This window comes from Hipposideros armiger, unplaced genomic scaffold (genome assembly GCF_001890085.2).
Source record: "Hipposideros armiger isolate ML-2016 unplaced genomic scaffold, ASM189008v1 scaffold_107, whole genome shotgun sequence".
NCBI classification, from domain to species: domain Eukaryota; kingdom Metazoa; phylum Chordata; class Mammalia; order Chiroptera; family Hipposideridae; genus Hipposideros; species Hipposideros armiger.
The window spans coordinates 3850887-3873611 of NW_017731457.1; the positions used below are offsets into that span (position 1 = coordinate 3850887).

The 22725-nt window shown below is 47.3% G+C and overlaps 1 protein-coding gene across 1 annotated transcript in view; it reads right to left on the reverse strand.

Moving 5' to 3' along the window:
• Positions 1-22725, reverse strand: part of COL26A1 (collagen type XXVI alpha 1 chain) — a 206514-nt gene that overhangs the window by 132930 nt on the left and 50859 nt on the right. The window contains exon 2 of the mRNA XM_019646827.1: positions 10106-10228. Coding sequence (XP_019502372.1) covers positions 10106-10228 — 123 coding nt within the window. The remainder of the gene's footprint in view (positions 1-10105; positions 10229-22725) is intronic.

A 22725-nucleotide genomic window follows, 5' to 3' on the forward strand; every position in this document is an offset into this window, starting at 1 on the left:
AACAGGAGTTCCTCTTTCCTGGGTAGAAAGGCCATATGCCCTGTAGCCTGGGGGACAGCAGGCTCCTGGTTACGCCCAAGTACCATTCCGTCTTTCATAGCTCCACGGGTGACAAAGTGTGGAGACCCTGCTCCTCTCAGAAAACCCGGAGCTCTGAGCAAGCAGGACCCTCCAGGCACAAGTGTGATGGGTCGGGGAGCTCTCACCCACCTCACCCTCCTACTCCATGGGCCCTCACTGCCCAAGGTGCTCCCATCATGGGGAGAAGGGAGTCCACCAGGCAGCAGGAGGGGTGGGGAGATAATTCCATTTAACTGGAAGCTGCCAGACTAGATGCTACAGAATTCAAAGGAATGACCAGGTAAGCCCCAACTCCTCAGCTGAGTGGGCCTATGTGACAGGCACTGTGGCCCCTCCCGGTTCACTCCCCGCCACCACCATCACCATCTGTCATCTCCCAGTCTTACGCAGGGGTCTGAGCTCCTGAGTCCCTCTCACCGTGGCCACCTCTGTGCTGGGGCTCCAGCTGTTCCCTCCCTTTGCTGTGAGGCCCTGCCTCAGCTCAGATGTCACCTCCTCACAGGACCCTTCCCTGAGCCCCCATTAGGATGAGGTGACCCCCCTCCCCTCAGCAGACTGGCTTCACCTAGACCCCAGCCACCATTTAGAAATCATCCTTTATTTGCCCCTGACATGTCATCTCTTCAAGGACAGACAGATAGCAGTACACCCTCATTTAGCCAGAATCTGTCATGCAACCAGCCTCCACGGAAACATGAATGAATGAACAAATGAATGAGTGAGTGAGTGAGTGAGTGAATGAGTGAACAAACAAATAAGACATTCCGTGCACCCTGGGAGGGGCTGTCTGGGGGTGGGGGTTTTCCTAGCACCTCAAAATCATGTCACCTATTTTTAGGCAAAGCTAAGCTTATTTCTAGGAGAAAGACGTGTGATGCAGCCATTGCTCTTTCTGAGCAGTGGGAACATGGCACAGCTCTGTGCCCCAGGAGAAGGTCCCATAACCCCCACCACTCCAAGGAGGCAATCCCCATGTCCAGGTGATTGGGCTGGTCCATCAGCAATCATTTAGTAAGTTTGACTGCACGCCAGAACACTTCCCTGGTGCAGCTTATGGTGAGTGAGTGGGTGGACTGGGGTCTGGGCCCAGACTCAGACACCCAAACAGGGGAGAAGGCAACAGGAGGCCAGCAAGCAGCCAGGGATGCGGGCAGCACTCCTGACTCAGTCACAGACCCAGGTAAGTCCACGGCTCGGACACACGAACACACGGGTCAGAGAGCAACCCCACCCCACACAGCATCCACTACATGTCACCCGGAGCCCTTGGGCTCTCACTCCCCGTCCTCACCCACTGACCGGCCTTTCCTTCCCCACCAGCAGGCTCTCGGCCCCTGGGCACAGCCAAGTTAAACCAGGACAAGCCAGTGGACACCTCCTTCCAGGGGCTGTCTCCACAGGATCACACCCAACAGCTGCCCCTGTTTTGGGGTCAAGTCCCCTATCATGGCCACTCCAACTTGGCTTCAACAGCCATTTATTCTTTACTCCTGAAACTCCTCCAGCCCTCCTCCATCCAGGCTTAGCCTGACAACGAGGCTGAGGCCCCCTGTCCTCCCTTCTGGTCACATTGTCACGGATACACGAGAGAATTGGGATGAAGCCACCCTCACCCTTAAGCCTATTCCCAAACATGGCAGAGGAAGGAAGATAGAAATGTCTTTTAGGGCTCTCCAAGCTTCCTTGTCATGTTCACTCTTTTCTGGTTGGAATGACCACTATTCTGCACATGACTCAGGGAGGCCTGATCCAGGAGCCCTCAGTTACATAGGAATTCCCTTCAGGCAGGGCTCACCTCTGGCTAAGGGACCCAGCTGAAGGAAACCCTCCACTATAGGGTGTGAGCACCCCAGGCAGTGGGGGAGTGGAGATGGGAGGCAGAAAGGAGCGGGGAGGTGGGCTAAACTTAATCAAGTTCATGATAAAGTTCTTCTCCAGGCACTTGGAAGGCACTAACGGGATCTTAGGATGAACAACAGACTGCCCCTGCCCTCAAGGGACAGACTCCAGCAGAAAAGGTGGACAGGCAGACAATTAACTAAAACAAGCCCAGTTGTGCTCTGTGAGGAGACAAAGAAGATTCTGGGGAACATAACTAAAGGGCTTATCAATTCTGCTTGGGAGGGTGTGGGCAACAGCTTCGCAAAGGGGAGGCTGCAGCGGGACCTCCAAGGTGAAGAGGCAATTCACTGGCCAAAGGGAAATAACAGTTAATAAAGGACAGTCATTACCATCTCCCGAAACACGCCAGCAGCAGCACTAATTGCACTCTCTCTCCTGGAATCCTACCAACCGCACTATGAAACAGGTGTTGTCTCTGTTTTAGACTTAAGGCTCAGAGAGGGTAAGTAATTTGCTCAAAGTCACACAGCCAGTCTTTTTGACTCCGCTAATCTAAAAATAAAAGGCCTTTCAAAGAGAGAGGCAACAAGTATTTACTGAGATCAGTAAGAGTAGCTATCCAGGATGCACTGATTCAGGCAGAAGCCCTAACAGTGTTCTGATTAGGAGACAAAGGCAATAGGTATTTATGAGAAAGGGAAGGGAGAACAATTACATCAACTAAAAAAGGCATATCTACTGGTGCAGATAACACACATAGCGATGTTAATTCTAAACAATGTTTTTAATGTTTAGTCCAGTAGTCATCAGTCCAGTAACAATGTTTTTTATTATAATTTTAGTCTAGTAGTCATCAGTCTAGTAGTCATAATAACTGTTTCCTTGTTATCTTTGCAAAGTTTTTTTTGTTTTGTCCTAATGTTCCAAAGATTTGAGACATAAAACATGCAAGGCGGTTCCTCTGGAATGGCAGGTCTGGCACCATTTAAAGTGGCTCTGTTTCAAAAAATAAATAAATAAAATAAAAAATAAAGTGGCTCTGTTTTATTTATTTATTTATTTATTTATTTATTTATTTATTTACAAGTCCAAAGCCCACCTTACTGTACATCCCCCCAACCCTCATAACAGGCTGGAAAAACAGTAAGGACAGCAAAGAAATGTGACACACATAGAACAAATGTGAACAAAATGCCACAGAAAGAAAGGGCAGGTGAATTATTCCCAGGCCCAAGAGGAAAACTCTTTCCTCAAGAGTCAAAAACGAAGAAAGAAACAGGAGAGGCATAAAAGGAGCAAGGGGGAGCCTGGGTTTCATTAGTATGTGATGATGAGTACAGCCTCTTCCTTTTCCAGTGAGATATTGACTAATATCCATTCAAATACAACCATATCTTCATATCAGATGACACATTTGATGGACTCTTGTGCACAAGCTAAATTATAGTAGCCCCAATTAAAATCTATCACGGGGATCCTGACAAATTTGCACCAGCTCTCATGAGAATGAGTCACCTTTCCTCTTTCTCTTTCTTGTCATGACAAGAAATCGAAATATTATGTGACAAAGGTGTTAGCTAATGCTACTGCAGCCATCATATTGCAATATACCTGGGGTGTCAAAAAAATGTATACAACAATGCTTAAGCAGTAGTTCACCATAATCAGAAGTGTCTGAACACAGATGGTAACCATTTTGAGCACCTCAATGACTTATATTCATCATTTGTTATTTTGTTATCAGTATATATTGAGTGTTACAATTTTAATATGGTTTGCCTTTCTTAAAATGTCTATACATTTTTTTGGCACCCTCTGTATTACTGTATCAAACCAACAGGTTATATACTTCAAATTTATACAATGTCATATATCAATTATATCTCAATTTTAAATAAAAAGGAAAGAAACCTAGGATATATCCATGACCTAGAGATTGCAGTGATGGTTAAACTAGAGGAAAAAATAGTTCAAAGAAGTGGAGAACGGGAGAGGCACATTATAATCAATCCATACCATAATCATACTTCATCTTGTTTTCCCTACAAAAGTTCAGTGTGAACACAAATAAAAACCTCCAAAATGTTTCAAAGGGTAAAAGGAACAAGAACTGGGTCCCACACAGTTTCAGAAAATGGTGAGGGAGGGAGGGAGAGAAAAAAACACCTATGTAACTGCTGAGGTGGCAAGACAGCTGAGCAGCCAGGATTATAAGCAACATAAATGGCACAAGGAAGCCACTGGGCTCTGCTGGGGTTTGCCATCCTAACATCAGAGTGAGAAATGCAAGCTCCGAGCTGCCCAGGCCTGAGTGCCCACTGGCCTGGGATCTGCCTCATAGATCAGCCAAGGTGCGACCTCAGCTGAAATTCCCAGAGCACTTCTTACAAAGCACCTCTCCCAGATTTATTTCAAGATTAATAGGCTCCCATTATCGAAGCCTCTTTTGGTAACGTTGTCCATTGCTTTCAGTCCAAAGTACGGTGACACAAGGGAAAACGGGCACAAAAGACATGATCCTGGGAACCTGCTCCTCCCAAGATCCTCCTACCCTGGGGCTCTGTTCAGGGACATCAACCCAATACATATACTCTTGCAGCAGGCAGACTCCAGAAAACGTATACTTAAACAAAATTACACTAAGAAGCATAATAACCATACTGGAACAGGGCTAAGCAATCGTGAGCGTTTTCTTATCTTGGTAAATGCCCCCTCCACAGAATGGCCCTTGCTCAGGAAGGCCCTCCCTGCAGGTCGGGACCCCCACCCCATCTCCACTCTCAGGGCACCTTGTTCCCGCACAGCAGCAGCGACAGACACACCTACACACCTGTTTCTGTGGCACTTTGACTAATGCCCAACCCTCCCCACACTGGAGTGTCAGCTCCCTGAGTCAGGGACCGGTCTGTATTTCCACACCATGCTCTCCCGGGGGCCTCTGTGAGACGGAGGTCAACAAATGTTCATTTGCAGGAGGAAGAGACTGGGTCTTGAAACCTCAGGGGCATCCAGATGGGGCTTGTTTGATGAGCTAGAGTCAAACCCAACCCAATCTGCTCTGACTGTGTTTGTGACCTTGGACAAGTCACTTGGCATCTCTGACAGTGCTGCAATCGTCCATCCTTCCTCTACCTGCCCAGCCAGTAGTTCCAAGACCACAGAGCAGGTGCACCCCAATTCTAACTTAACTATGAGTTACTGGCGAGAAAGAAAAGTGTATTAACCCCTCCTCCCTTAATAAATGATAGTAACAAAAGTAACAACGATAATTAAGACTAGGAGTATGGAATTCCTCCAAAAGAATGGAAATTAAGTCCTACTTAACAAAATCCCTGCTAAGTTTTGAGGGCAAAGAGAAGGCTGATGACGAATGCATGTCTGCTCTGAGGAACATCCTGTTCTCAGTTCCTGACTCCAAGGAGAGGGAGAGAACCCCCTGAAAGGCCTGTAAACCCCCACAAGGAGGACACCAGACCCTGAGGCTTCTGAAACAGTGTTCAGATAATTGCTTAAGACATAAAGCAAAGGGCAGCTGTGAAAATTAATGATCATTGGAAATTTTTTGAGCCGATGTCAGCAATTCAGTAGTTAGCTTGTTCAGCTTTTCTTAAAGGTGCATTACTGTATTTAGAAAGTACAAAAATCTCAACTTGTAATTTTGACATTAAGAAACCCAGCCCTGGGCCAGCCGAGTGGCACGTTGGTTAAGAGCTGGCTTGGGACGCCAGAGGGCCCCAGTTCAGATCCCACATATCAGGGCCAGTGACACTGCCCTCTAGAGCTAAGATGCTGAACAACAGCTCGACCTAGAGCTGGGCTGCCTGAGTCGCCGGCGACGGCATGGGCTGCAGCCCCTGCTGCAGTGGGTTGCCATGGGCTACCATGTGTAGCCAGCAGCCAGCATGAGTGGCCAGCAGCTGCAGTGAGTGGCCATCCAGAGGCCAGTGACTGATCTGCCTCTCCCAGGAAGAGAGCAATGATGGTGCCAACTTGCGCCAGTGAAGCAACGTCCTCCACAACTAGACTGAAGAACAAAAGGACAGCAACTTGTCTGTTCCCCTTCCCCAACTCCCCAGTGCTGTTCCCATCCCCCAATTCCCCAATTAAAAAGAAAGAAAGAAAGAAAGAGAGAGAGAAAGAAAGAAAGAAAGAAAGCCAGCCCCGTTTCCTTCCTTCTAAGGGTTTTCAGTAAAGGAAATCCTAAAGTTCATTTTCTGAAACCAAATGCAATACAATGGTATGCACGTGCATGTGTGTGTGTACCTATGCATGTGTGCACATGCACATTTTTGCTTCCACCTTGATAGCTGACTATGGGGCACACCAAACATATGGGATTGTAACTAATGTCCAATTTGGCTAAAATTTATAAAGAGAAAACAGAAACACACAACTCTTCGTGTTTATGTCTCGACTCCGAATACAATATTAGTTTGCGGAAGTCAAATTCTATGCGTTGAAAAGAGTGAGGCTGGGCTGGCCGAGTGGCACGTTGGTTAGGAGTTGACTTGGGACACCAGCTCTGAGCAGCACGACCCAGGTTCAGATCCCACATGAGGGCCAGTGACGCTGCCCTCTACAGCTAAGATGGTAAACAACAGCTCGACCTGGAGCTGGGCTGCTGTGAGGCACCAGCGACGGCGTGGGCTGGAGTGGGACTGGCCAGCAGCGGGCGTGAGCCACCGTGAGCTGCCGTCCAATGGCCGGCGAACGACTGCCTCACCTGGGAAGAGTGCAATGATCATAATACCATCATGGGCCAGTGAAGTGACATCCTCCACAACTGCACTGAAGAACAAAAGGACAGCAACTTGTCTGTTCCCCTTCCCCCAATTCCCTAACGCTGTTCCCTTCCCCCAATTCCCCAATAAAATCTTTGAAAGAAAGAAAAAAGATAAAAGCAAGGCTGGCAGGAGTCGGAACTGTGACACAGAAGTGTAGCCTTGCTTCTTGGTGGCACACATTCCAGGGCCAGCCAGCTTCCCTGTTTAAAGAGCAGAGCAGCCACTCCTCAAACAGAGCTAGCAGCCAAAGTCCACCCTGTTAGGGTCACTTACAGACCGGACTCCAAATACCATTCTCAAAAGATGTTCCCAGGATCAAGGGGTGATCATCTGGTCATCTGAAGCTCCCTGCCGATGAGAAAGGCAAGAGGGCCTCGGAATTCAGTTGCTGGGGTCGTAGGGAAGGAAGAGAGAGAGAGGGTCTTTGTGCCCTCTGTTGAAAAGGAAGGCGGGCGTGGGTGGATAGAGCGTGGGCGCTTAACAACGAGGCTGCTGGTTCGACTCCTGCATGGGATGGTGGCTATGCCCACCTGCAGCTAAGATTGAACACAGCACCTTGAGGTGAGCAGCACGATGGACTTGGAGCTGAGCTTGCTGCGCTCTCCACAACTAAGATTGAAGGGCAACAACTTGGCTGTTCCCCTTCCCCAATTCCCCAAATAAAATCTTAAAAAACAAAAAAGAAAAGGAAGGGGGAGGAGGGTTAGTATCTTTTTCATCACTATGGAGCCAGTGGCCATCCCTCTAGCATAGCATTTAAAAGCAGTCCTTTGTCTAAAGATTTGAAATAGACTCACATATCCACTTACTTAGCCATTCCCCTTGCAAAACAAGCTATACAAAAACACTGCATACAATGGGGATCCCAACTTAAGAACTTCTACTATTAAAAAATGATGAAAATAAGGACACATTAATTAATATTCAGAAATCAGTTGTATTTTTATATACCAATAACAAACTATCAGAAAGAGAAATTAAGAAAACAATCCCATTTACAATTGCAATAAAATATATCTAAGAATAAATTCAACCAAGGAGTTAAAAGACATGTACTGGGAAAACTATAAGACATTGAAGAAATAAATAGAAGAAGATACAAATTTATGGGAGAATATACCATGATCATAGACAGAAAGAATTAACATTATTAAAATGTTCATACTACCCAAAGCAATCTACAGATTCAATGCAATCCCTATCAAAATACCAATGGCATCTTTCACAGAACTAGAACAAATAATCCTAAAATTTACATAGAATCACTAAAGACCCAAAATAGCCGAAGCATGGAAAAAAGAACAAAGTTGGAGGTATCATGCTACCTGATATTAAACTATATACAAGGCTATAGTAATCAAAACAGCATGGTACTGGTATAAAAACAGACACAAAGATTGATGGAACAGAATTGAGAGCCCAGAAATCCATGCCTATATGGTCATTTAATCTATAACAAAGGAGGCAAGAATACAAAATTGGGTAAATGGTGTTGGGAAAACTGGACAGATACATGCAAAAGAATGACTCTGGATCACTTTCTTATACCATATACAAGAATGAAGTCAAAATGGAGTAAAGACTTAAATGTAAGACCTGAAACCATAAAACTCTTATACGAAAACATAGGCAGTAAACTCTTTGACATCACTCTTAGTAATATTGTTTTTGGATATGTCTCCTTAGGCAAGGGAAACAAAAGAAAAAATAAACAAATGAGACTGCATCAAACTAAAGAGTTTTTGCACAGCGAAGGAAATTTCCAACAAAACGAAAAAACAACCTGCTGAACGGGAGAAGATATTCACCAATGATACATCTGATAAGGGGTAAATATCCAAAATATATAAGGAACTCATACAACTTAACACAAACACACACACACACACAAAAATCCGATTAAGAAATAGGCAGAAGACCTAAATAGACATTTCTCCTAAGAGGAGATACACATGGCCAATAGACATATGAAAAGATGCTCAACATCACTAGTCATCAGGAAAATGAAAATTAAAATCTCAATGAGGTACCACCTCACACCTGTCAGAGTGGCTATCATCAATAAATCAACAAACAAGTGTTGGTGAGGAAGCAGAGAAAAGGGAACCCTCGTGCACTGTTGATGGGGTTGCAAACTGGTGCAGCCACTATGGAAAGTGGTTTTGAGGTTCCTCAAAAAATTAAAAATAGAACTACCTTATAACCCAGCAATTCCACTTCTGGGTATTTACCCAAAGAAATCCAAAACACTAAGTTGAAAAGATATATGCACCCCTATGTTCACTGCAGCACTATTTACAATAGCCAAGATATGGAAGCAACCCAATTGCCCACCAATAGATGAATGGCTAAAAAAGATGTGAGATATATATATATATATATATATATATATACACACACACACACACACACACACACACACACACACACAATGGTACATTACTCAGCCATAAAAAAAATGAAATCTTGCCATTTGAGACAACGTGGATGGACCTAGAGGGTATTATGCTAAATGAAATAAGTCAGATAGAGAAAAACACTGTACGATCTAACTTCTATGTGGAATCTAAAACAGAAAACAAACAAAACAGATACAAATTCATAGACACAGAGAACAAATTGATGGTTGGCAGATGGGAGGGAGGGTTGGGGGCATAGTTGAAAAAGGTGAAGGATACAAATTGCCAGTTATAAAAATAGTCACAGGGATATAAAGTATAGCATAGGGAATATAGTCAATAATGTGTAGTAACTATGTATGGTATCACATGGGTACTAGACATAATAGGGTGATCACTTCATAAGTTATATAAATGTCTAATCACTATGTTGTATACCTGAAACAAATATAGTATTGTATGTCAACTGTAACTTAAAAATTTTTTAAATTAATTAAAAAAAAGAAAGAAAAGAATTTTTTCCCTGTGAATGCTGAGAGCCACTAAAAAGCTTTGGTCCAGGGTGGAGCTGGTGAGGGCGCAGGGGTGGTAAGAGGGTAGAGCTATGAGAGGGGCGGGATTGGTAAGAGAGGCAGGGCTGGAGGCAGGCTAGACTTCCAAGGGCATCAGAGGCCCACATTCTCTTCTGGAACCCCAAGGTAGACTGGTTCCCTCTTCAGCCTCACTTGGTCCCTTCCCCCACCCCACCCCGTATCCCCTCACCATACTCATCCACCATTGGACTGGAAGATTCTGTCAGGGTGGGGAGCAAGTCCCTTTCATCTTTGCACACACATACACCCCCCATGCGCTGTATACAAAAGGAGCTTCATAAATGCATGTTCAACACTTGTTTCTGAGCATCAACCCGCCACGCCTTCCCTGGCAGCTGTGCTGAGGTTGGATTCATTCAAGGAAAAAGAAAGGAAGGGCAGAGCCAGCCGGCCCAGCAGCCTTTACCTCACAAGGTTGGCACAGGGCCCGGGCCACCGGCAGCTCTGGTACACACGCTGGACCACTGTCTCCGAGCCGTTCTGCACCTGGCAGGACACCGTCCGTGTCACTGTGTGATGGCACCAGTGCCTGTGGGGAGAACAGTCACATCAGCACTGCTTGTTCTTGAGGTGCCCACTGTGGGTCAAAAGGCGCTCCTACAAGCCTAGGGGTGTTGTCCTCTTGGGTAAGGGGCCCACTGAGGCCTTCTGTCCATGTCTAAGGGGAAGGGAGCATACCCACCCCCCTTGGCCACAAAACCCTGGCATCATTACAGTCATCAAACACTCCATGTGGAATCAGTGAAGAACACTGTACCCCTGCCTGCTGGGAAATCCCATTCTGGTGGGGAAGACAGACAAAGAGATGATTACATCCCACAGGAACACGGGGTCAGAGGTACAACCACATCCTGAGCAAGGGAGCTCTGGAAACAGAGCAGGGCACCCACCCAGGTCCTAAGAAAGCCAACCACCTGAAAGATAAGAGTCAGTTGACCAAAAGTGTGAGAGTAATGAGCGGGGTGGCATTAGCAGAGGAGGGAGCAGAGGTACGAAGGTGAGAGACCCATGGTATGCATCTACCTCACAGAGAACTGCATGCAGGTAGACATGACCCAAAGGCTGGAGGAAGGGGAGAAGCCAGGAGAAAGAAACAGGCATGGTGCCTGCCAGGTGGGATGTGGGTCTTACCATGAAATCAGTGGGAAGCCACCGAAGGACTCTGACTTGGGTGGGTCTGAGGTGACTGTCAGAGGACCACAGTGGAAGGAGCCAGGCAGCTAGGACCCAGATCCCCATCCCTGCTGGTGTCAAGAATCAGGCATGGGACTCACCTGTTTTGAGGCAGATATGATCAGAGTGCCTAAAAAGCTGATGACCTCCGGGAGAAATTGGGACCCTCTCAAGGTCAGACAACTGAACTCTTGCACACTCTCTACCCTTCACTTACACCACTAACCCTCCAGGAGGCAAAGTGGCAGTAAACAGAGATACAGAGACAAGTTAATGGAAAACCCCAAGTACAAGGAATTTCTAATTTTTTTGAGAAAAAATGCCACACCATGAAAAGCCACCAACTCGACAGAGACTAAATCACACCTCAGCGGAAAACAGTAAAGCAAATAGATGGAGATAATTTTTAAATCATAATAGAATTTTTCACTCATAAAAAATATTATGAAATAAAAAGTTAGATATCTTGGAAATGAAATGTATGGCTATGAAAATAAAAAGCTCAATAGATGGTTTGAAAAGCCGAATGGACGGAGCTAAAGAGTGAGCTGATGAGCTGGAAATCTGAGCCGTGAACTTTCCAAGAATGCACTGCAAAGAAAAAAAGAAATGGAAAATGTGGAAGCAAAGGTGAGGGACCTAGGAGGCAGACCAAGTTCCAATATATATCTATTAGTAGCTCTGGAAGGGGAGATCAGAGAGAGCAAAGGGAATATGTAGCTGAAGAAATAATAAAATTTCCAAGAGCTAAATAAAGACATGCATTCTTAATTTGAAAGGGACCACTGAGTGCTAAGCAAGATGAACAAAAACAGACAGATTGTGGTTCAATTTCAGAATACTCAGGATGAAGAGAAACTATTAAATGCTGTAGAAAGAAAAGAAAAACATTATCTACAATCAATTGAAATTAGATTTCTTATCAGTAAATAGTGACACAATTACTTCAAAGTTCCTAGGGGACATATTTAGAACCCAGAATTCTATACCCAGGCAAACCTCCTTCAAAGGCAAAGGTGAGATAAAGAAATTGTAAGATGCACAAGGAATTAGAAAATTCATCAGCTGCCTTTTCTGAAAGAACTACTAGAGGATATATTCCAGAAAAATAAGATAAAGGACATAGGGGGAATATATTAAATGTGAGAAGCAGCTATGAACAACAAAACAATCATAAGACTTAATAACAGCTTAGATCTCAAATCCAAGATGATTGCAATATGGAAGATAGCAAAGAGGGGAAGTTGTATGGGGGACAGAAGGAACTAAAAGTTGCTGAAATTTTTGTCATGTTTAAGGAAAGGATATAGAAGCTGTGCAACTTTAGGTGTAGTAGAAAAATACACAATTAAATATATTTTTGAAGTTGAGGATAAATACTATCAAGGATAGAAAGGGGACACAAAACTGACCAAGCACAAAAGAAAAAAGTAAAACAAATGAAATATATATGGTCTCACATCAAAATGTTTCAAGGGCTGGCCGAGTGGCGTGTTGGTTAAGAGCTGGCTTGGGACGTCAGAGGGCCCCATTCATATCCTACATATGAGGGCCAGTGACACTGCCCTCTACAGCTAAGATGCTGACCAACAGCTCAACTTGGAGCTGGGCTGCCATGAGTTGCCGGCGACAGCGACAGCTGGGCTGCAGCCCCTGCTGCAGTGGGTTGCCATGGGCTACCGTGTGTGGCCAGCAGCCAGCGTGAGTGGCCAGCAGCCGCCGTGACCGGCCATCCAGAAGCCAGCGACTGATCTGCCTCGCCCGGGAAGAGCGCAATGATGGTGCCAACTTGGGCCAGTGAAGCAACGTCCATCACAACTAGACTGAAGAACAAAAGGACAGCAACTTTTCTGTTCCCCTTCCCCCAATTCCCCAGCGCTGTTCTCATCCCCCAATTCCCCAATAAAAATCTTTAAAAAAAAAGTTTCAAAATCTTGACAGTTTTCTAGGAAAATATATATTACTAATAGGCACAGTAAAAAATACCATAGAAGAAAATGAGAAAGTAGTCAAAAGTCCATCCCTCTCCACAAAAGCACCAGGAGACCTAGTTCAAAATCTGGTTCTGCCACCAACCTGTTGTGTGACTTCAGCAAAGAGATGTCCCTTCTCTGAGCCTCAGTTAAATGAAAAATTCTACCTCTCAAGGTTATTGTGAAGATTAAATGAGCACATCCAGGTTAATAGTATAAACAGTGCATCACTATATACCCTAAGATATCATTACTGATTATCTGGCTACTGAAAACCCACGATGTTCATAAGAGCCTAAGGATTGTCCTTCCTATTTTGCAGATGGGAAAAGAAGTACTGGGAGGTTAAACTTCATTGCCATTAGCTGAAACCCGAGCTGGGAAGGGAATCCAGCCTTCCTGCCAGACGACCAGCAGGGTCCCACCTACAAACCAAGACTCCTGCCTCTGCCAGTTTACTCAGGGAAACTGGGTCTGGAATTTGTGCAAGATGTGCAAGAGACATCAGCAGCCCTCACGAGCTCTTCTTTCATCTCTACCAGGGAGCATCAGCGCCATCTCGGTGCAGTTCTCTTCAGGATGAACTACTGTCCCATCCAAGGACAGTGCTCCACCCCGAGATTGCCCCTGGCGGTCCAGAACAGACAGGCTTTCCAACCACCTCTGAATCACACTAGGTCAGGGCTTTCTATAGGGAAATGAGCTGTGAATTGGAAAACATTTTCGGATGCCTCAATTCATCATTTTCAAATGCCTCAATTCATCATCTCTAGACATTTGATCTTTTAATGGGCTGTAAATGGCTTCCCAAATCAGAACTTGGCCAAAAACAACTCAGAAGGCAGGCAGAGACAAGGAGAGAGGGCTCCGGGGATTTTCAGATGGAATTCAAAACCCTACTCATCTGCAGGCACCCAAGCTTCTGCTACCTCCTAGGACCCCTGCGTCCTGAGCATAGGTCTACATCTTCTGCTTGGCAGGTGACATCAAACCACCACCCACCCTCACCACCACCCACCCTCACCTTCCACCCTTGTCCATGGTGCGTGCATAAGCGGTGGATGAACAGGATTGTATGGGCTACAGATAACTCCACCCAGAGACTAGCCTGCCAGGAGATGTCCACTCCTGATATGACCCTCCTGGAAGAAATGGTCCAGGGGCGCAGAATTTGGGAGTGGCAGAGCTGGTCCTCGACTGCCTAGGGTGCTCTCAGCAGCCTTCATCAGGATGGGAGGGGACTGGAGTTATATTTGGGCATCATTTCAGCAACATCTCTTTGTCTTCTCCCACCTCCTCCCCAGCTGAGCTCTCATGGAGGGTCCAGGATGGGAAACTCGCAGCCTTGGGGACCAACCTGCTCCCTTCCAGGTCCCTTCCTTATGAGAAGAGCCCCACTCCCTGATGGGGAGGAGTGACTGACTTGGCCCTGCTCCACTGGGCTCACGGGCTGCTCCCACAGCAGCTTTCACTAAGTGTTTGGCTCCGTGGCTTGGCTGAGCCGTGAAATCCTTAATTTAGGGTCCTTTGGGAAAACAAGTGCTAAGTGGCTTCAGGAAATTATGTCACAATGGAATCGAGGGGCCTTCCGGACACCCCTGGCCCATGCCCACCTCTGAACATAACTAACCAACACATCTCAATGCTGCCTGCCACCAAGGAGATGCCCCTGCAGCAGCCCTCCTCCCAAAGCCTTAGCTGCCCTCCCCAGCGTCAGCCCTGAGCTCGTGTTCCTATCTGAACTTCCCTTTGGGACTAATCTTGTACTTACCCTCCATCCCCAGGACCCTGAGCTCTGAGCCTAAACCAAGCCCCAGGGCTTTGACAGTGCCTCCCCCCTCCATGAGGACCACCCTGTCTACTCCCATTTCCCTGTCTGGCGCGCCTCCATCCCCATGTAGAGTCACCTCAGTGCGTCCTCTCGAACCCCAACGTATGTGTCCCGCTTGCTGGACAGTGGTCACACATCATCATAGCCCATGGAACACCTCAACGTATACCATTTCAGTCTGTCCAGTTCTGAGGTCATCACCATCCAACCCCAACTTGCTCCATCTTGGTGACCAGCACCACTAAGCTCCAGGTCCCCTTACCCAGAACCCCCAGGTGCAAATCCCCCCAGACTGCACCTTCTTCCTCCTTCACTCCCCATGGCCAATTAAGCCCCATGCCAGGCAAGTCTACCTCCTGCACCCCCTCTCTGCCCTCCTCCCATCTTCCTGATTCAGGCATGCTCATTTTTCACCCACAGCCTCAGCCCCTGCTGGTCTCCCTGCAGTCTACTCTATCTGCCACCAGAGGGCACTCCTTCAAACACAAATCTGGCCCTGTCACCTTCCCTCTTGAAACTCTTCTTAGCTCCCTACCCGCCATGGCTGCTATCTACCTCCCAGGTTCCAGCTCCCACAATGTTCCATCTTGTCACACTGTCACACTGTCCTTCCTGGCATGCCATCCTACCTTCTTTCATTCGGCCAACTCTTACTCACCTTACCAGTCTCCATTCAGGCTCCAACCCCTCCTGGAAGACCCCCTGGCCAGGAAAGCACTCCCACCTCATGCTCCACGGGGCCCTGTGCACACCTCTGTCCTAGCCCTTTTCATACCAGAAGACTACAGACGGGCTCCTGAGGGCAACAGGCTCAGGGCAGATCTCCTTGGGGTGTGCTCATCTGACCCCAAACCCTATGTCCCAGAAGGACCTTCTCCTGTCCACACTCACTCACCAAAAACTGCTGTGCCAGGCCTGGGGCCCTAGCAGATTCTGCTCCCATGGCTGCAGCCCCCCACCTTAAGATGGGGGGAATTCAGTTTCAAGGCCCCTTTTCACCTGGCCCTTATTCTAATTACCTGGCCATATCCTGCCTGACTCCCAGAAGGGCCAGTTCCAGGGGGTCTGCCTTCCAGCTGAATTCAAAAAGCTCTGTGAGAACCGAAGTTTTCAGCCTGAAGGCACTGGCCCAATGGATGGGCCAGCCAGATGACTGAGGCCACACCCATGAAGCAGAGACCATGGGGCCTTGGCTGGTCCCCGGGGAGATGCAGGCAGAGGAGCCAGCTCCTAGCCCCTACCAGGGGGAGAGAGCACCTCTGACATGATCAGCTGGCCCACCTCCTGGCCATACAGAGACCCTTTCCTGTAGGCAGACTCAACACCCCAAGACCTGTTTTATGGTTGGCAAAACAGTTTCACATACTGTTATGGGCCGGATTGTGTGCCCCCAATGTCATATGTTGATGCCCTAACCCCAAGTACTTCAGATTGTGACTGTATTTGGAGATAGGGTCTTTAAAGAGATAATTAAGTTAAAATGAGGTCATTGGGAGGGTTCTCATCCATTATGACTGGTGTCATAAAAAGAGGAAATTTGGATGCAAATATGTACAGAGGAGAGAAGATGTGGAGACACGGGGGGAAAGTGGTCATCTGCAGGCCAAGAAGAGAAGCCTCACGAGAAACCAACCCTGCTGACACCTTGATCTTGGACTTCTAGCTTCCGGAACTACGAAGAAATTAATTTCTGTTGTTTAAACCACCCCTTTTATGGAGCTTTGTTATGGCATCCCTTGTAAACTAACACACATATGTGACCTCATTTAATCTTCTCAACAGTTCTCAGGTAGGAATTTTATAGAGAAGGAACCTGAGACTCTAGAGGAGCCTCAGTTCCGTACGATAAATGGTCTGTTTAGCTCTTGAAGCTCAGACTTCTAATTCCAAACCCTATGCTGCATCCACCTTGCCGGTGAAGACAGCGAGAGTCAGAGAGCAAGTACACCCTCATCAGCAGAGTCCCTCAGGGGACCATCTCACATGCCAAACAGCAAGCAGGAAGAACAGCCCCTACCCCAGTGGGGAACCACTGAGATATAGTTCAGGCCACAGCAGGGCTCATGGGGTGGGCTCAGAGCTGGTCCTGTGTCCTGCCTCCTCCTCACTACAGCTACCTAAGTCAGACCCCCATTCATCCCGCACAACCCTGAGCAGTAAGGATTGTTATCATTCCACTTTTACAGAAAAGGAAAGTGAGGCACGAGACAAGGCTACATAACATGTCCAAGGCTGCCCAAGAAGTCAACGGGCAACCAAGATTCAAGCTCAGCCCTTAGTCACTTGGCTACACTGCCAGATTGACTTGAAGTCCACCTCAGAGTGTCTGGGTCTACACTTGGGGCCATGCCACCAGGAAAGGGCCGTGCAGACCTTGATGAAGGCAGCCTTGCTGACAGAAACTGCAGAAGACCAGGATCTGGCAGACACAGGTAGGTGCCTGCGTCTTAGGAGAGAGTCGGGATCCAAGCTAGATCTCCCCAGGCAAATCTAACAATATGAAACATGACTGGGTGAATGTGGAGTCCGGCACTGCAGCCCCAGAAACCCAGCAAACAAGCCCCAGATGTGGCATAGAGGTTTTCACCAACAATAAGTTCAGTGTGAGCCAGCGGTGTGTGCTTCGGCCTCCAAAGCACAAAGGCAATCTCAGGCCATCTTAATAGAATAACGTTGAGAACACCTCTGCTCCCTGCTCCCCACTGGCCAGCCACGTGTGGTGGATCCTAGGCCATGCCACCCAGATCCCCTTCGATGAAGTATGTTCAGCCCCAGCTGCCATCTCTCAGCAGCCACCCCTCCCGGTGTTTCCTAACCCAAGCTCAGCTCTTCCTGGGGCAGTCCCCATCCAGTGCCTGGTTGTCAGGCCAATTCTGAAGGGCCATTTTATTGGGTTGTCGGAGAAGTCATGATGCATGTTTGCGACAGATGGCACTAGTTCATTTTTGGAAGTATTAGAGTCATTCGCATCTGTTATTGCTATGTCATTTGACAGCTGACAGTTCTAGCTTCATTCTAAAAAAAAATTGAGCGAATTGGTTGAGTTTTGGAGATTTTACAACAAGTTGAAGATGGAAGACCAAACTGTGCATTTTTGCCATATTTTACTGTTTTACTTCCATGAAAGGAAGAACGCACGTCAAGCTTGTGAAAAGTTGCATAAAGTTTACGGTGACAATGCTCTCCAAGAACGTCAGTGCCAACGATGGTTCACAAAATTCCGTGCTGGTGATTTTGATCTCAATGACGCTCCTCGGTCAGGCAGGCCCACCGAGATTGATAATGATAAAATAAAGGCATTGATCAAGTCAAACCCACGTTACATGACACGAGAGATTGCAGAAACACTGAACATCCATCATTCAAGCATTCAGGACCACCTGAAGAAGCTGGGATACGTAAGCAAGCTCGATATTTGGGTTCCACATGAACTCAAAGAAGTTCATTTGACAGCGCGTATAAACATCTGCAATATGCTCATTAAACATGAAAAAAATGATCCTTTTTTGAAGCAACTGATAACTGNAGACAAAATACGACATGACTTTTCCAACAACCCAATAGCTGCAGAGCTCCCCAGGAGGTCATCAGTAGCTGTCATTGGGCCTGCATCACAGCTCAACTGCTTCTTCTGCACCTTCCTGCTTTGGGCCCCTCCTTTCCACAGGCATCACTCCTAAGAGCCATCCAAAATGCACATCCTCCATATTGGAGCCCACCTCAGAGTCTGCTTCCTGGAGGTTCAACCTGGTATCTGCTGTGAGCCCCAACAGGGAGAAAGACAAATTGGCATCCAGTGCACTGGGAGGAGAGGGCTGTGGCCACTGTCCTACAAGGAGATGACAGGGCTCTGCGGGAGGAAGGGGAGGATGACCTGCAGAGCAGTGAGTGTCCATGGGAAGAGGATAGGTCAGAAGCCCAAAATTTGTGGAGTTGGAGGGGAAGGCCCAATCCCCTCGGATGCATATCTGCCATCTCCAGCAGGTGAGCACATTGGCAATGGGTCCTTCAGCTATACTGAGCAGAAACAAGCTGAGGGCTATGGTAGGAAAGGGCAGCTCTGGGGGTCCAGCTCTCCACCCTGGATATCTGCAGGGGAACCAGATGAAACTCACTCATGTGGCCCCAGTGGCCCCGGAGTCAGGTCAGAACCTGAAAGCTGAGAGGCCTGCTCCCAGAAGAGCTGGCCACAGGTACAGTGAGCTACCCATAATGGTTGTAGTGGGTGCTCTGTCTTGGGAGGGGTGACAGAGGCAGGACACCCAATCAGTGCGTGAAAGGTGAAGATACGTGGTCGACCTGTGAGGAGCTTGGAGACGCACCTTATTGGGAAAGAGGAGGTGAACACGTAGGAGGTTTTTTAACTAGAGGGGAACCTAGTCAATGGGATTCCAGAAGGACCCGTTGGTGGAGAGGTTGAGGGTTAGGGAAATGTGGGCAGAGGCTGGAGGCTGAGCTCAGCCAGGATAAATGGACACAGTCCACAAAGGCACTCATGGCCGCAGCCCCCTACATGGTCTTCTCCATCATCTGTCCCCTATTCAGGCAAAGCGGGCCCGAAACAGGCCAACACCTGGACTGACACACAATCTCTTCCAACCAAGTGTCTCTGTGGTTAAGATTTCTCTGCAGCGCTCACCCACCTAAACCACTATCCAGAGTTACGGTTTTCTTTATATAAAGATCAATGACTGTATGTTACACTAAGTCCCGCTCAGTTTTTAGGGTGCAAACCCCAGTAGGTATGTTTGCATAAACAGTTAGATTTGCCTACATGTCCTCACAATCGTTTTTACTGGAACGGTCTGTTTCGAGGCAATACTGGGGGGAATTTAAGTAAATTTAAGATCGCTGACTGTCAGAGAGAAAGGAGGCTGATCTGAAAGCCGCACAGCAACTGACCCAACCTTTCTGTAAAAACAGGAGAGTGGTAACATGGGCTCCAAGATCCAGTGCTGAGGCCCCAATGGGCGAAAGAGGTGTGTGGGTTCTGGACGGAGAGCTGGTGAGCACACAGCTGTGCCGCAGGCAGCCTCTCAGCTTCTTCCCACTTCATTATCGTCTGCACTCATTCTCTAGCACCTTCCACAGCAGGGAATTCCTGAGGCTTCCCCCACCTGAGAGAAGGCTGGAAAGAACCCCGCATGGAACACCAGCCACTTATGGATTGAATTTCCCATTCGCATGGGGGCAGCTGAGGGAGTATATGATTTGGCTGAACAGGTCCTGTGGTTTTGAGCATTTCGATAGGGATCCACAGCCACTCCCATTAACAGGCATGCCAGAGTCGACAAGCTGTGAGAGGATGATGCCAGACTCCTTCCATGGGATCAGCGTTCCTGCATACATTTAGGGAGACCATGTGCTGAGAAACACTCTGGCTATGCAGAACCCACTACTAGAACTGGAACTGACCAGAACTTTTACCTAGTAAGGTGCTATACATTTGTGCTGGATTCCCCAACAGTCTTCAGTGTCTACCATGGACCATGATGTACTTGGCCTGAGATTGACCTCTGCAGAAACCAGAGCTTTCAGTGTATCCAAGATCAGGACAGGACCCAGCAGTTGTGTCTTCAATGGTCCTTCTCAAATGGACCATCTCTCAAAACCACCACTGACTCAGATTCTGTGGGGATGGGCCCAGTGATCATGCACGTATAACAGGCTTGCCGGTGATGCTGAGGGAGGAAAGTGACTTATCCACCTGATGGAAGTCAGAAACTAAAACAGAAATAAAAATAACTAACGTTTACTGAGCACTTGTGAGGTGCCAGGCACCGTGGCAAGCCTCTGACACATCTCCCTCCTGCAGTCCTTAGAAAAACCTACAAGTAAGAACTATTGCCATGCCCGTGTTGCCGAAGAAGCCAGAAAAGTTAAATAACTTTCCCAAAAAGGAAAAATGTGTACTTAGTGACAAAGGTGTTTAACATGCTGGTGCGAGCTTTTTATTTCTTTGCAGACCACACTTTGAGTGACCTCATTCTCTCCCAGTTCTATTTCCTGAGACACAGAGACACTCTGATTGGCCCAGCTCCTCCATCCACGCCTGGCCCCAGCAGGCCTAGTTGCTTAGGATCACATGCTCACCCCTGGTTCAATCAGCTGTGAGGGAAGTCACATGGTACAAAACAGGGGGCCCAAAATCCCCTGCAGCAGGCACTCTGTGCCTTTTAGAACAGGCTGTGAGAGAGGCAGGCGCGCATAACCGACCTCTCATATATGACATGTGTCCCCAACAGTCATCTCCTCCTCCTCCTTCCTTGCTAACAGACCCCCAGTTTCCTTCAGACTCTGGGCATCAGTAAGTGCAAGAAATGTGGGCAAAATCATAATCTCATTAGTTGAGGTTTGTGCATGTTCACTCAGTTTTGGTCAATGACAAGTAAGAGAAAGTCAGCACAGAGGTTTCTGGAAAAACATTATCCCCTGTGGGGGAGGGGAGGTTGCAAGAAGAGAAACTTATCCGTCTTTCTGTACACAGTTGTGTGAAGATGTGATGCCTGGAGCTATGGCAGCCACCTTAGAACCATGAGGGGAGACAGCCTGGGAAAGGCAGAGCAAAAAGCAGGGTCCTAGAGCATTTGATGCAGTCAAATTAGCCAATCCTGGAGCCACTCATTTCTTACTATGTGAGATACTCAATAATTTTGTTGTTTAAGCCCACATGAATAGGGTTTTCACAATTTGCATCTGAAAGCATCCTAATCAAAACAACCTGCTGTCAAACAGAACAATCAAAGCATAAGAATGTGAGACCAGGAGGCCTAGTTTGTGTCCTACTTGTACCACTTACCAGCTGCATGGCTTTGGACAAGTCTCAATTTCAGAGCCTCAATTTCCTCATCTGAAAAATCAGAGCTCACCTTCCAAGGGCTGCCAGAAGTCTCAAGAGTAATAACAACTATATGAACGTAATCTGTGGACTGTAAAGCTCTTGGCAGATAGTAGGGGTTACTACTAAACTATACATTATTTTCCATTACTTCATAATGGAAATATAATCGCGATCCTGAACTAGCTCAATCTCTTCTCTTCTAAAACCAAAGGAAAGGTCCGGCCGAGTGGCTCAGTTGGTTAAGAGTTCGCTCAAGAGTTTGAGCTCTGAGCAACAGTGGTTCGAGTCCGGCCCAAGCTGAGCTGCCGCTGAGCTGCCAACAGGTGGCAGGATGGCTCAGCTAAAAGAAAATAAAATAAAACCAAAGGAGACTGTGCTCTTTACCCTTATGGTATCCGCATTTTTTTCTCCACTAGATCATCTTCATGGACAGTCAATCTCATAGCCTATATCTGGATCAGTGAGGGTCAGACTACTCTGGCTTGACCAGCCCCTGGGTTTGAAGTTTTAGACTCCTTGGGAAGTAGATGTTTCATTTCCATAAACTTCATTGTAGCACGTGCCTCATGACTTCCACAGCTGACTGCCAGCCAGGGTACTGGCTCTGGATGGTGTGGCCCAAGGTAGCATCAGTCACCATTTCCACAAATAATCAGAGCCCCTGCCTCATGCAAGGCCCCAGACTAGCGGTGTGGCCACTGCGTGAGGCCCAGGAATTGGGTGGAGCAAGAGAGCCAACCCTCTAGTTCTACTCTGCCTAGCTGAACAGGCTTCACCGTGCCTCAGTTGCCTCATCTATAAAATGGGCATAATAACATGCAACCTAACATCAACAAAAATCAATGAATGGGTAAGCAGTTTGTCACTTGTAAAGGAACATCAGTGGTAGTTACTGCCGTGATTATTATTGCAATTAGATAGAGCCAAAGGCCACGCAGTGGGCTGCTGGGCAGGAAGGTACAAACTCATTGAGGGCCCGCCCCCTTGGAGCTCGAAATGCCAGTCCCTGAAAGTCTCAGCTGCAGCATTTCAGGGGGTGTAACATTTCCCATTGAGGGAGGGACACAGGGAAGGTCTTAGGAAGGTCCTAAGCTGCCACTGCCACAAGTGTGCCTGAAGAGCCAGCCTCCCACTCAGTGAGGCGCACAGAATTTTATTTAGGTATATTTTCCAGAAGGCATCTCGGCTGTGGATTTAAATGGAGAATT